The sequence below is a fragment of the Polypterus senegalus genome, chromosome 1 (genome assembly GCF_016835505.1).
Source record: "Polypterus senegalus isolate Bchr_013 chromosome 1, ASM1683550v1, whole genome shotgun sequence".
NCBI classification, from domain to species: Eukaryota; Metazoa; Chordata; class Cladistia; order Polypteriformes; family Polypteridae; genus Polypterus; species Polypterus senegalus.
This window is the reverse complement of record NC_053154.1, coordinates 270,216,151-270,230,956: the sequence shown is the minus strand read 5'-3', so window position 1 is coordinate 270,230,956 and position 14,806 is coordinate 270,216,151. Positions and strand designations below refer to the sequence as shown.

At 34.8% G+C, this 14,806-nt stretch overlaps 1 protein-coding gene across 5 annotated transcripts in view; it reads left to right on the top strand.

Moving 5' to 3' along the window:
- The window catches only part of wdfy4 (WDFY family member 4), a 235,119-nt gene that overhangs the window by 137,167 nt on the left and 83,146 nt on the right, over positions 1-14,806 (top strand). For all 5 annotated transcript variants that reach the window (XM_039773975.1, XM_039773981.1, XM_039773989.1 and 2 more), the window contains 5 exons: positions 154-293; positions 7,209-7,286; positions 7,400-7,606; positions 11,077-11,164; positions 11,671-11,825. In XM_039773975.1, coding sequence (XP_039629909.1) covers positions 154-293; positions 7,209-7,286; positions 7,400-7,606; positions 11,077-11,164; positions 11,671-11,825 — 668 coding nt within the window. The remainder of the gene's footprint in view (positions 1-153; positions 294-7,208; positions 7,287-7,399; positions 7,607-11,076; positions 11,165-11,670; positions 11,826-14,806) is intronic.

Sequence of the window (14,806 nt, the reverse complement as noted above, 5' to 3'; positions counted from 1 at the left end):
GTTTATAAAGGAGTTGAAAATTAATGATTCACTTTTTTTTTCTTCCAAAAAAATTGCAGCATTGCAGGATTCAGTTCAGCAATATTCTATTGGTATGAAATTTCCAACTTGGTTTTAACTAATAAGTTCTCGGTTGTATTTGTCCACATTAAGCCTCTCAAAAGAAGAAATTAAGCAAAAGCAAGGTGCCCCAGTTGCAGTCAGGGAGGATAAATGCAGTAAGCAACACCATATCAACAGCTATGCGAACAGCATATAGAAAATTTGACAAAGAATCTGAAGGAGACATGCAGGTAAAGTCAAATGTATTTTATTTTTTTTTGCTTTTGAACTACCTGATAAATAAAACTCTACGTTTGATGATATTCAACATATATAAAATAGCTTTGTTTGCAATAATGTGGCACTCAAATTTGTATCTTTTCTGTATGGTCGTCCTTTACTGTAATTTGTTCAGTATTGTTAGTGCTTGATCAGCAAACGTTAACCTCTTGAAAAAAGGCATACTGAGGACAGCTGACTGTCTCTGATGAACTGTTTTTTAAAACAGCAATATGTTCTCAATCCGAGAGCCTGAAAATTAAACGATTAATTCAAATGTTAGCTGTCTGAATATGGCAATTGTGCTCGCATTTGCTGAAGCTGGTACATGCTGGTATCAATGAGGTAACACATCTTAGCTGAGAAACATAAGATGGCAGCTGATTTCTAGAATGACCTGGAAAGGCTAATTTATATGAAATCTGGCATGTATACTTAATAATGGAATAGGGACCTGTATAACTAAATGCAAGTTTCCAAAGAGGAATCCACAAGTAGATAGCCTGCATTGTAAGCCAAAACTTCTTCACTGTTCAAAATTCAGGGGTATCTGTCTCTTTGCTTTCTGTATGCACATCCAGAAGCAGAAGTTCTTTCCATCAATAGAACCTCTTAAACTAATTTCCAAAAGTCCATTATCTAAGATTAATATTTAAAAATTATAGGAAAAGCTATGCATATGAAAATATAAACTCAACAGAAGATGTTAGTATCCAATCAAGCACCCAAATGAGGAAATTCTCACTGAAGATGCTTTCTGTAATGAATCTACTGTACCTTACAAATATTTTTTAAAGTCTTCACTTACCCATTTAGTTTGACCATTACTTTGTGGGTAAAATATTTCCAGAACCTAAATACAAATTGTTAAATAAATAATTGTTTTAATAGCCATGTAAGCGAAAATATTCACAAATAAAAATACCTGATTCTTTAACAGTATGAAATGTGGTCCCTTTGAAATTCTTTCTACTGTCACTAACATTATAGTATATCCTTGAAAAAGAGGTAAGATTTCCTAGCTGTGTTGATATAGACGAGGTAAGGGCTGTTACACTCTTCACAAGTTTTCACATACTCTTTAATATCAGTATTAATTAATACATTCTGCTAATTTGTTTATGCCTGGATATCCAGGAAGCATTTGATCATGATCCCACTGAAGGAGAAATGAGCAAACTTCATCATTATCAAATTCCTTCCCATCAGGAACTTTGGCCCGAAAGGCATTTGATCTGTTAACCAAACTTAAAGATAGATTACATTTTTATGATCAGTGAATAAGGTAAAAGGATATTCATATCCCTTGGGCTAATAATGCCATTCCTAAGAGCTACTTTTACTATTAATAGTTCTCTGTCACCCACAGCACAAAGAATTCTACCCAAATCCACTAATCTTTGCAATAATACCACTCCTACACCTACATAAGAAGCATCCACCTCTAACTCAAAAGATCTAGAACAATCAAGGTGCTTCAGTATCAGAGCTGTACAGAACAGAGCTTTTCAGTTTCCAGAAGTTTTTTGCACCTTGGGTGTCCATTGGAAATGTTGCATAGTTTTTTAGTTAGAGGTGAAATGGAACCAGTGATAATGCCAAAATGTTTAATAAATCTTCTGCAAAAATTAGTGGAACACACAAACCTATGGACATGCAACACTATCCATAATTCTTGCAAACCAACTAAAAGCTCCTTGCTACACAAAAACAGCAATCTTTAAATTGGAACACCACCAATGGAGCACAACAGTCTGTCATTATTTAAATATCTTCAGCGGGACAGCATGCATGTTAAACACACATTTCGTAGTGTGGATTTAGGAGTGGAATAATTGGTCAAAATGTGAATTTAGAAGATATTGTGTCAATGAAGAAAAGAGATAACTGCTCATATTTACACAAAGAAAATTCACTATTCCAAAACAGGCAAAGGTTGAATTACACATACTGACAATAAATCCATCCATCCATTATCAAAGGTACTTAATATTTTTGTGATTGTGAGAGTCCTGCAAACATTGGATACAAAGCAGCAACCAAAAATGAATGGGACATTAGCATACTGCAAACCACCTTAACATAGTGACTCATACAAACCAGTTAACCTTCCAGTGCTTGCATACTTGAGAAAAATATGGAATTATATTTGTGATTTGTACATTGATTTATATATGCCAGAGGATAACTAAGTATATATAGAAAAAAGTAAACTCTGTCCAATTCCCTTAATTCAGCCTAGATCCCAAGTAGTTTGAAACAGAAATCCTGTCTACTGCCTGACCATACTATTATTATTTTTTAATGAAGTTAGACGTATACAGTAGATGCTTCTTAATAGTCAAATTCATTTTTGAGAGGCAGGTATACTGGTGATTTATAAAGAGCTCACGTACAAGTATATGTATTCAGTGACGTCACACTGCTTAGCATGGGCAATTCGCCCTGGGGTCTGTTTAATTATTTTTTAAAATTAATTTTGATTATTACAGCTGATTACACCTCAGTGAGCAATGTAATTGATATTTGTTAATTTATCCCCAGGAACATTTTGTAGAACAAGCTTTTTGCTGTTGAAGGTTAAAGACTCAGTTATTCTTTTTCTTTTTTTTTTTTTTCTTTCTTTTTTTCCCCCCTAAATATGCCTACATCATTACTTTCTCTGGTGGAAATGTTGCCATCTGGAAAAGGAAGCACAAAGATATTATTCAGGCACAAGTGCATGAAATTGGTGTTTCTGCAACTGCTGTCTCTATTTGTTGACAAAACCATGCTTTAATTATAAAAAAAGTCCCAATCTGATGAAGCATTATTCATTTTGTGTTATTCTTTATCATATCACGGAGTGACAGCTTATCAGGCTCTTTGATAAATTGTTCTTCTTTGAGATATTATACAAGTAAAATCTACCACCTAGGGCAACAATAATTTATTATGGGATGAAAAAATCATTTCAGAACTTTCATTTTTACAGTCCAGAAGTGTCATTGGCTAGGTGTTTATACCTTTTAATAGCATGATTGAATCAAAGGTGAGTTCATGGCATTTGCCCAGAGAGAGTTCTATACCATAATAAGATGAAAAATATCCGTATTTATACAATAGAAATAGACAATTATAATGTGTTATTGTATACATTTTGAAAAATAATAATTTATTTGACTGCCCAATTCTTTTTACCTTATATTCTTTAAAGTCAGATTTCTATCTTAGCTATCTCAATGTATACAATGGAATTGAACTGTTTATGACAGTGTTTTTTTTTTTGTTGAATAAGTTCATTATTGATGTGCGAAAAGGCAGTCCTTTGTGAGCATGGCAAGCTATTGCTAATTAAAAAGCTACTAATCTGATGGCAGTGCACTTCTCAGATGCTAGATGAACAAGGCAGATGTGTTAACACCTACGGAAGGTGTCCTAGCATTTGTTTTAGTGTAAACCTTTAAGTTTTTTCCCCTGAAAGAGAATGTATCATTTGCATAATATCTTTATCTTCGTATTAGAAAGATAATTAACATCACTAATTATCAAATTAAGTTCATTAGGCATTCACCAACAGCACACAATGAAGTTGACATTATGTTGTATTGTCAACAAAGGTACTGATTTCTTGGGAAGTAATTAAAATGTAAATTAGCATGATGTTAATTGCAGAGGGGTGTAAGGAATTGAATTTTTAATTCAAAATGCTTATAGCAACAATTTACTTTTATTTAATACATGATTTTATTGCTTGCATATATCATCATTAACATTTGCTTTACTTATGAATGGGGTCACTAGGTAGATAATATGATGGTTTTAAGTGCAGAGTATGAGAAATATTTTTAAACTGGTAAATAAGTTTTGACTTGAGAATCTTAAGGGTTTAAATACATTAATATTCTAATAAACCAACAATGATTTCTAGTGTTATAGAAGAGTTAAAAATAACTGTGAGGTCAACTCTTAAAACGACATCATACAAGAATGTATCTTTTGTTACCTGCTTCATTTTCAAGGAAATGTAAATTGAGGTTTCTAATAAGGTACATACCACATAGTGGATTGCTTTCCCCTTACATTTTTTATATTACAAATCAATACATATCAAATAATATATTATTGTTTCCAGAGAAATCAAATATGTCTATTGCCATTAATAGAACATTTTCTTGTCCTGCAATCTGTTTCAGTGTTTATGTGAAAGCAAATGCATTATATCTATAATATATTAAATCAGATGGAAGTGATTTGTTTTTTTGTTTTTTCCATGTTCAAGGAAGTTGATTTTAGGTTGTTGGATATGTAAAGTGGCAAAATCAAAATGAACTAATTCATAAAATACATAGCATTTAAGAATGTGTTCAGATATATTGCTAAGAAAAAATATAGTATTTACCATGAAGTTTTAATTATTTTTTTTGTTGTTGTTGTTGTTATCTGATTCCAGACTACCACCTCATAGGTGTTTTATAATTATTAGATGTGTTTTCAAAACCTACATGTTTGTTGCTTGGTTATAGTTTGGTATTTGTCCACTATTTAACACAGTTTTCTCAATACCACCTCTGTGTTTTCCTTGTGTCTGGTAAATGAACCCTTATTGCTGTGCTTGAAAATGAGTGAACTGTCACTTTCTAGTTCATTAAAATGCAACATTACTATAATAGTTCACTTAACAGAGGGAACTGTCAACACTAATGTTAAGTGGGATGCATATTGTTAAGTAGTCTTCCCTGTAGCAGAGAAAATGGGCACTGTAGGTCAGGCTTTATAACAGCATCATGCGGATACCAGCCATTTTGATAGGGACACCACAGTGATTATTAACTAAATGATCCTTTAAGTAAAGCAAATACAGCTATATTGTCAGTGCAACATAGGGGCTTCCTGCAGGGTGATGTCAATTTCTGAAATATATCAGCAGGACATCGCCACTGGCAAAGATCCAGCAGCTTTCTTACACCAATAAGATATTATGGTTTAACTTAATTATAGCACTTTGAAAACAATTAAATTTGGATCCATGGCTTTCAGTACAGTATGTGAAGTAATTGCAAATTAAATTTAGCATAAAGAAAGGATACACAGTTGTCCACTAAAAATAATGTTGGCAAAGCAGTATACTATATTAAAGAGTGCCTGATTGCTGTTGTTTATGCTGGCAACAGTTAAATATATTATTTGCACTGTTATTTTACAATAGCAGATTCATATAGCCTATAACAGATACATATGCCATAAAATGAAAATATCTATCTATCTATCTATCTATCTATCTATCTATCTATCTATCTATCTATCTATCTATCTATCTATCTATATTAGACATATACATGTACACACACACACACACACTGTATATATAATAATGAGAAAACAAGATAAACAGTTTGGGGTACCACTGGATAACCCCATTTAATGTCCAAGGTGAGAATATGACTTTGGATCAAAATGACAAGAAGAAATCCATCAATATTGATGTACTTTGAAAAATAAGGTAGAGCTGTTCTGGGAACAGATCTTCTTTATGGCTTGGTCCAGAATAAAAAGGACTTCCCATAGCCGGAGGATTTAAATAGCAGAGCAAAAAGTGGAAAGGGTAGATTTATTTGTGCTCCCACCCCAAGTGACATCAGTGGTCCTCCAGATTGTCCTCTTGAATTCTAGGGTAAATAGAATTTAAGGTAATGGTGTCACATTCAAATTCCTCCCTGCTTCACATTCCTCCCATTACACATGTCCTTGTCTTGTATGCTTGACAAAATTTGTATCCAATATTTATACATACCTCAACCCAGTTTACCTCCTTTGTGAATTTTAATAACACATACCGTATTGTTTTATATGCTGGCCTGTTATGAGTGTTTTCAAGTATGCCCATCATTGGTTTAGCATACAGACCTGGATTGCATCCTGTCTTGCATCTGATTCAGCTAGGACTGACTCAGCTATTTTCATACCTAGAATTTAAAAAAATGAAATCGGGAATTGAATGGGGAGATATACAGTTAGATCAATACGTGAATGAAAAGATTAGGTTCCTATGAAGTTATCTCGCTTTAAAGCTGAAGCCAGTGAGCTTCATTAGTTTGTCAGTTCAGGATAATGGTGAGCCACAGCCTGTTTGTCAGGATCTCTTTGGAGTATGTCCTAATTCAGTTTGTTTGATTGTTTGCATTATTCCTAATTCATTCTTGTCCATTTTTAGATTATTACTGTTGTTATTTTTACAGTTATTTTCAAAATATCATCATGACGCCATTTTGTTTAAGGTTTTCCTGAGAGCCACTGCCATGTTGTTGATGACAAAGCCACTCATTGCTAGCCATGTGATGCAAGAAGTACTGTAATTGTGCTGTTTCTGTATAACATGGTGGCACATATCAACTCAGGTCTTAACTTTAAATCACCAGAAAGAGAGCCACCACAAATAAATTAAATTAAAAAAATAATAATGATAGCCAAACTGCAACTTTAATTCAGTTTTTGACTAAGAATTTTATGCAAATTTTTTGTTTTGGTGAAAGGTTTCTTGATAAACATGTACTTGACGTCTTCCTGCTTAGTGATGATCTTTTTGAACATCCCTAAAATTGTAATGATTGATCTCTGCCTCTTTAAACACTCTTAAGTTTACTATATGGTAACTACATCTAGATGTAGCGGCGGGCCATCAGAAAACATTTTGACACACTCACAGATACATGATTAATGAGGAAATTTAAATTAATTTAACATGCACAAGTTTAAAGTTTGGGCTGAAAACCCGCACAGACACACACAGACAAAAACATGTAACATGAATATTCACCATTTTTTATTTTTCTTTTGTTTCTTTTATTATCTATGTCTATCTGTAAGGAGATAATTGTTTAATTTTTATATACTTATTTCTTTTATAGGTATTTTTGTCTTGCCTAGATTACTACAGAAAGACTGGTCAGGACATGTTTACAACCCACTTTAAGTGTCACATGCAGGTAATTTAATGCACAGCACACAGGTCTTCATGTTAGTGTGTATATACATGTCTGCATGGCTAAAAGTGTAATATTTTGAAGTATGGGTTATTTCTTTGCAATATCACCATTAGAAGCTTCAGTGTGATAACGGTAGATCTTCAACAAAATGGATGATGCTGGAGAATCAGCTTCTTCATGAAAGAGGAGTGTTTGGACCAGATAAGGGAGTCTTCCTTCCACTTGCATGGGTACTTGATCCATCTGAGGGCCCTCCACATATGAGGAGGAAACTGAGAAGATACAACCCTGAGAATGTCCAACAGGAGGGGAAAACTGAAGTGAGTTTTAACTATAATAATTTTAATCATAATGTTTAACATTTCCCCTTTAACATTTCAGATTTAACTGAGTTCATAATGGACATGCTTGATTCCTAAGTATAATATATATGATTTGAAGTAGCGATATTACCCACATAAATACATTACTAGATACAGTATTATAGATTGCAATGAGACATTGTTACAGAGTGGTGAAAATCTTAGCACATAGAGAAGGTACTTTCATTGTACATTAATCACCATTTAATATAGCTTTACATAAAATATGCAGTTTCTCAGAATAGTGATACACAATAAATTGTAAAGTTTAGTTAAGAACTTGAAAGCACACCCACAAACTTAAAAAAGGTTAAAGGTTATTTCCACGCTGAAAGTGAAAGAAGTTTAAAGACACAATGTTCTGACTGTATTGCCTTCATCAGGTGTGTAACTGAAAAGGAAGGAGCAGGTAACATGTATAGCAGGAGAAGGAGAGAACAACGACAGGCAGATGAAAAGGGTAAATGTGACATTAGGTGAGACAAAGCTGCCATTAGAAAAGATGAAGGAGAGATTAAAAAGTTAGTCAGTCAATAAGACCTGGAGAGATATATAATTCCATGCTATGAATGAGCTTACTGTACCTTCTTCTGTTTTTCTTATGAAGTGTCTTTGAAGCCCTTTGAAAGAACACAGAGAGATCAATGTGGCTATGATCAAGTGATGTGATGTGTTCTAAAATTATCTTTGTAAGGTTTTTGATTTTAACAACCTAAAAGTGTCCCATGAAATGGTCTGCAAGTCATCTCCCTGTTTCACCTATGTAGATGTCTGGACACTTCCTAAAAGAAATACAGCAAATAAGATTTTTAGACAATCAAGAGGCCTGTTGTTTAATATTGAATTTACCAGAAGTATGAGATACAATTATATTGTTGGTGACATATTTGCAAGTGACACAGCGGCTCCTGTTACACCTCAGTGTGCTTGGTGAGGAATGTGGCTCTCCTCTGTGAAGTGAGCTGCAGAGGAGACGTTTGCATAGGTTACGTGGTCAATGGATGCAGATCAAGTCAGAGTTAGGAAAAAGGCACTTTTGGAAGGATCAGCCTTAAAAATTGGGACATTTTGTTTGATGACCTGTGGGAGTTTTAGGATACAATGTGAAGAGTTCATCTTAGAGCAGATGCTATGAAGTATACCTATGGCTGGATTGACAGCCCAGTCCACAATATGAGAAGGGTATCCTTTATCAAAAAGAAAACTCATTCTGAATGCTTCATTACAGAAATCAACCACATCACAGCAGAGGTGAAATATTTTAAAGAACTGTAAAAAAGATAGTGAGCAACGAGCCTTTGCTCAGTCATTCTGAGCTAGTTTAAAGCTCCTACTTAGCATTCCCCATCATTTTTGGGGTTTGGGAGGAAAACTGGAGTGCCTGGAAAAAAACCCATTCAGACACAGCCAAGAACATGCAAACTCCACATCAAACATATTAATCCTAGGACTCTAGAGCTGTGAGACAGTCTGTACTAAGAACTGCCCCTCGGTGCCACCCCTACAATGTAAAATGCATAGAAAAAAAGTGTAATTTTATTTTTAGAGTTTTTGGAGGAATTAACACTAATCCATCCATTTCAAATCCATTTATCCAGGGTAGGGTCATGGGACAGCATGAACCTGTCTCAGCAATCACTGGGTGCAAGGCAGAAACATCAACCACACAGGGTGCCAGTTCATTGCAGAGCAAGCACACACAAAATAATCCAAATTTAGCAATACCTGTTCATCTAACGTGCGTATATTTGTATTGTGGAAGGAATCTGGAGCACCCGGATGAAACTCATACAGATATAAGGAGAACATGCAAACTCTACTTTACACAGGAAACACCCAGATGCGAACCCTGACCTCCTTAAGGGGATACCACATTACACATTTGCATTTACATGTGTTTGCTTGGCAAACGCTTTTATCCAAAGTGACTTACAAAAGAGGTGAACATAATCAAATAACGTTAGGCTAGGGCCTGTTTGTTCAGCAAGTGTAGTAGGACAGGTAACAAAAGTTAATGGCAGAACAGTCATAGATTAACAGTTGATTAAACCTAATGTAACAATAAATCAACCAATATGAAAGGTCACAGAGCAAAGTTTTTTTTTCCTGTCAATCAATTAAACAGATATTGAGAGAACAGATGAGTTTTCAGTTGTTTCTTAAATACATTGAGGGTGTCAGCAGATCAGATGGAGGTGGGCAGCTAGTACCACCAACTAGGAACTACACAGGAAAAGAGTTCGGATTGAGACTTGATACCACACAGCAGATCATTTCCAGTGATTTTCACTTGAGTCCTTTATTTACATAATCATAGCGAGTTTCAGGAAGTCAGTGGCGTGCCCCTGTAAAGCCAGCGTTGTAATGTGATATACTCGACAATACACTTCAACTACTCCATAGCTTGCTATGATAAAAATCAAATGGATTTGATTTTGTCTTTACTTGGGGGGTGGGCTCTGTGTGCATGGGAGCTGACAACCATTAAATGCTGATATGGAAGTACAATGCATAGGAAGCAGCGATGAGGAATAAGGAATGCAGGTGTTTTTGAACTCATAAGCAGAAGACGAGCTCATCCATCTGATGTTGCTCATTTTATGTACCACGACAGAATGGAAAAATGAAAAAAAAAGGACAGATTACTGCTGAACTTGTCAAAGCTGTTAACCTTTCATACAACAGTGGCTGCTTCAGGCAGCACACCATTGGCTGTCTGAAAAGGGGGTGAGCACGACTGCATTATAAGGTCACCATTCATTCAATAAATTTGACATGGGCATCTATTATTAGTCATTTAGACTGACATGGTGTGGCGACAAGATCAGCTACCACAGTTGGCAAGTCTGACACAACCCATAACTACAAATTGCATAATGTGACGTTGGCTTTACTGTGAGACACTGGTGCTACCACTGTGCCACCTTGCTGCCCTATTCTTAAACAGAAAGGAATATAAATCTGTACATGTTATAAATTTAGTGACATCTACAGATAAGCAGTGCAGCTGAAATCTGGACATCACAAAATTACTTTGTGCTTACAACTCAAATTGTAGGCAAGCACTGCAAGATATGAAACAAATGACACATATAAAGGACAGCAAGCTTCATTTTTAGCCAAATTGAAAATATTAATACATTTCAATTTTAAACCAAAGTCATGGTTTAAAATTAATTGGTAAAAGAAAAAAAACGAAAAAGGACAATTCACAAGACACAGTGAAACTAAAAACAGACCAGCAATTTCAGGCCATCAAATTAGCATCATCTTATGTGACAATAATATAGTACCATTATTTTGTATTCAGTGCCGTTTTGCAGCTTGTGGCTACGTATGTTTTAGTCGCATTTGTCAAGTGAATCAATAAAGGTTAAATAATGATTAATGCACAAAATTATAGAAATCATTTTGTCTTTCTTCTGTAGCACTCAACATTCTGCAGAGGATTTTATTTAAAATTTAATCCTGTTGAAGAGACTAGAGGGCTCACTGAGGGCACTGGATTGATTTCAGGTAATAGTACAATGCTTTTTATTTTACTTAATTGTGTGACAGACTGACAGCTATTTAGTTTAAAACTGTTCCATTTTCAGAAATCAGTTACTTATAAAACGAAGCAATTAAAACCATCCAATTTAAGGCAAGTTCTAGACTGCAGTATACAGTATGTCATACATTATGTTTACAAAACTTTAAAGTATCTTTCTTGTAGCATCCCCCAAAAAATGGTCAAAACAAAATTTAAAACTTTCTGTATTTTGCCTGGCAACTGCCACCACAGTGAACACTACTTTCTTGTCATGGACTACTCAAGGAGCACTTGCTCTCAGGTGAAAACAGCCATTTACAGTCCATCCTGCCTGGCATAAGTCACTGACTTTGAGTGTCAGTGTGACACCTGAACTTTTACCACTGAGCCATGGTCTACATTGGACTGGATGAGCATGCAGCACTGTAGGAGTCAAAAGAAACCGAATGATTAAACCTGCCTTTCTATTTAATGCTGTTCTTATTTATAGGGCAAGACATGAGACAAGATGTTGATGAGAATGGACTAGAGTGCAACCAACTAACCTTTTTCCCTTCTTTAAATGAAATTTTTCCTTCTGGGGACTTCTCTGAACAATGTACCGAAACACAAGTCATTCTTCAAGAGCTGTCTGAATTTGAGCAGGTAGGTTGTATTTATCGGGAATTTTGAAGACAATTAAAAGCATTAAAGTAGTAAATCCTTCAATCCCAAAGAGCTGTCTCTCGTTTGAGTGTGTGTGTGGGTTTTAAACAGCAGGAAAAAAGGGGCAAATACGTGATACTGATCTCAGCAGGCGTGTTATACAAATTCTACTTACAGTCTACACTATTATGCAAAAATTATATTCCATTGTTTAACTACAAGCTTTGTAATATGGCTTGATTGCTGTAAACTAACTTACTTGATAAAGAATGTGCAATGCTGAGTGACTTATTAAAAAACTGAGATGATCTCCATGAACAGTGATGTTTTCCTGATTTTTTTAGCTTTGTGGGCAGAATGCTTCTAGAGATGTTAGCTTTCTTAGGCCGAATAAAGGCAAAGTCCACACAAACTTGCCAGAAAGCACTGGCATACTGATTTTATTTCCCAATGCAAGAAACTTTGTAGTAATGCTGATTGGGTATTGTTTGGTTCATTCACTGAACTCAAATTGCTAGCTTTTTAAAGCCATACTTGGAACAGTGTATATATTAAACCCGATGTGTAGTTATTTTGGTTTTTTTTTGTACTGCTTTCTCCACCATGAAATTATTTAAGCTACTGGTGGCCATGTTCTTCAGTGGCAAGTATCATTAAAAATGGCAGGGATTGTATGCATTCTTGTGAAAAAATGAGTGATGTCTAGCTAAGCAGTTGATTGTGTCCCTGCAAATTCTAAATTCAAAAATCATTTTGATTTTGAAATGTGCTGCCTTGATAGCTATAGCATTTTTAAGGTGTTAATTGTTTGCTCTTCATCCACTATACATCTTTTTGCTGTAGTAGTGAGGCCCTTTTTCTTCTTATTTCATCCAGTCAGCTGGTGCTCTTCCTTTCTGCTTCTTACAAGGCAATTAGTGGATTTTAAAAGCCACCCATTGTGTCATTGCTAAGGCTCTTCATTACTTTTACAGGAAATCATGACCAAATTCTCACGATTAACATTTAATATATTTTGTTGGAACTACTGACTTCTAATGAATCAAATTACATCCTGTGAACAGCATTAACTAATCCATTTCTGAAAACTGGCACCTTTCCATAACTCCTTTGCTGGACAAATCTACCACCTTACTTTATATTGTTCAAAGCAGTAAAATTAATGACTGTCCACCAGTTTCATAGTCACCCCAATGTTTTACTAATTTTGCCTGTGATAGTATATCTTACAATTTCAGCTTCTTGGCCAGACTAAAGACTGAAAGTTGTTTAAATGTGTCGTTGTGTTCCTGTTCACCAATATTCTGTACCTCTGATTGAAATTCATGTGTGCTAAAGAGCCAAAACACATGCAACAAGAAATTATCTGCAAGGAAACATAACTTATAGGGCACTTGCTACAATTTTGGGTGTAATATAGTCATGCTAATTTTCCGAATATTATATTGCCTTCGCCCCTCTGTGTATAGTTAAATATAATGAGCAGAATCCATGGACAAAATGCATAGTCAAGCTCCATTTTTGTACTATGAGTATGACAGTTTGTAATTGTAATTTTTCCTTATTATTGTGACCATGTTGGAAAACCTGAATTAAACTGATGTGGGGTTGAAAAATTATATGGACAGCCCTGGGTGTGGGTAAACCAAAAAGACAAGGTCAAAACCAGAAAGCCTAAATATTACAATTAAACCCAGGAGCTGAAGCCAGAAAATGATAAAAGCAGAGGTCCTAATGTAACTAGCAATCCTTTGATTAGCTAAAGTAATTTGTAGCAAAGATTCATTGTTGATTTTAAATAGTTGGATGAAAGTCAAAGTACACTGCAGCCTTAAGCAACACATCATGTGACTGGCAACCATAAACAACATGGTGGTACCCATGAAGAAATGAAAATAGTGTTGAGCAAGATCTAAATATATTTAAAATTAAATATTTGAAACATATACAATAACAGTATTAAACTTTACAAAACCATGACAAATATTATATTAAAGTTGACATTAAAGCAAGCCAGATTCATCACCATAAAAGGTTTTCCTATTTTGATTCTTACTGACAATTAAAATGCATAATGATTGGTATATCATTTGTGTTTGACTATGAGCTTTTTGAATAAATATTTTAGCTCAATGGATGTAACTCTTTTTAGTGGTTCACTTGCTAAAAAACTATGAAAAATTAATTAATTTAAATTTACTAAAATTTATTCTAGTAAGATTAATTCTTTTATTTATTTTTATACTTCTGGATGCCCCTCCATGCACCAGCCTTTACAGAAGCTCTCTCTCTCTATCTGTCTCTCTCTTTTTTGACATTTATACATGTTTTTAATGTTATTAATTGTTAATGTTAAGATTTGGCCTCTGGCTTTTTACTATAAATTTTTGAGTAGATTTTTAAATTAAATGGAAGAGATGCTGCTATCATTGCAGACCTGTGCACTGGCCTGTCTCAACTGCCTTTCTGACAAGCTGTTAACTTGAGAGATGTCACAGGGTGAGCATAGAGGAGCTGATAGCTACCTGTTAGGAGCGTAAAGTGGAATATAATAAACATTCCCGTATTCACCAGGTAGCACTGTGATCATCACCACCTAAGGAGTCCTGTTACACCTTATCGGAGGAGCAGCTAATTTGAAAAATGGAAAATGGTGAGAGTAAGGATAAAAGTGAGATGGAAAGAATTTAGTCCATATAATGACAAATGTTCAAATGCTTTTATATTTTAAGTTGTATAAACTGCAGGTTACAGTGAGTTCAGGTTCTGTGACATTTTGGATATTGTGGAGAACTGGTTTACACCACTAATTTCAGACGCTATATTAATGATAGATAGGTCTCACCACATGAAATAGAAAAAGCAGGAGATGGACTGGACATTTATGTGAATAGTAAAAAAGAGCACATTACATTTAAAACCAAATGTGTCATCCAGACATTGAAATGCGGACTGATTCTGTCATTGTTACTGCTCAGGGA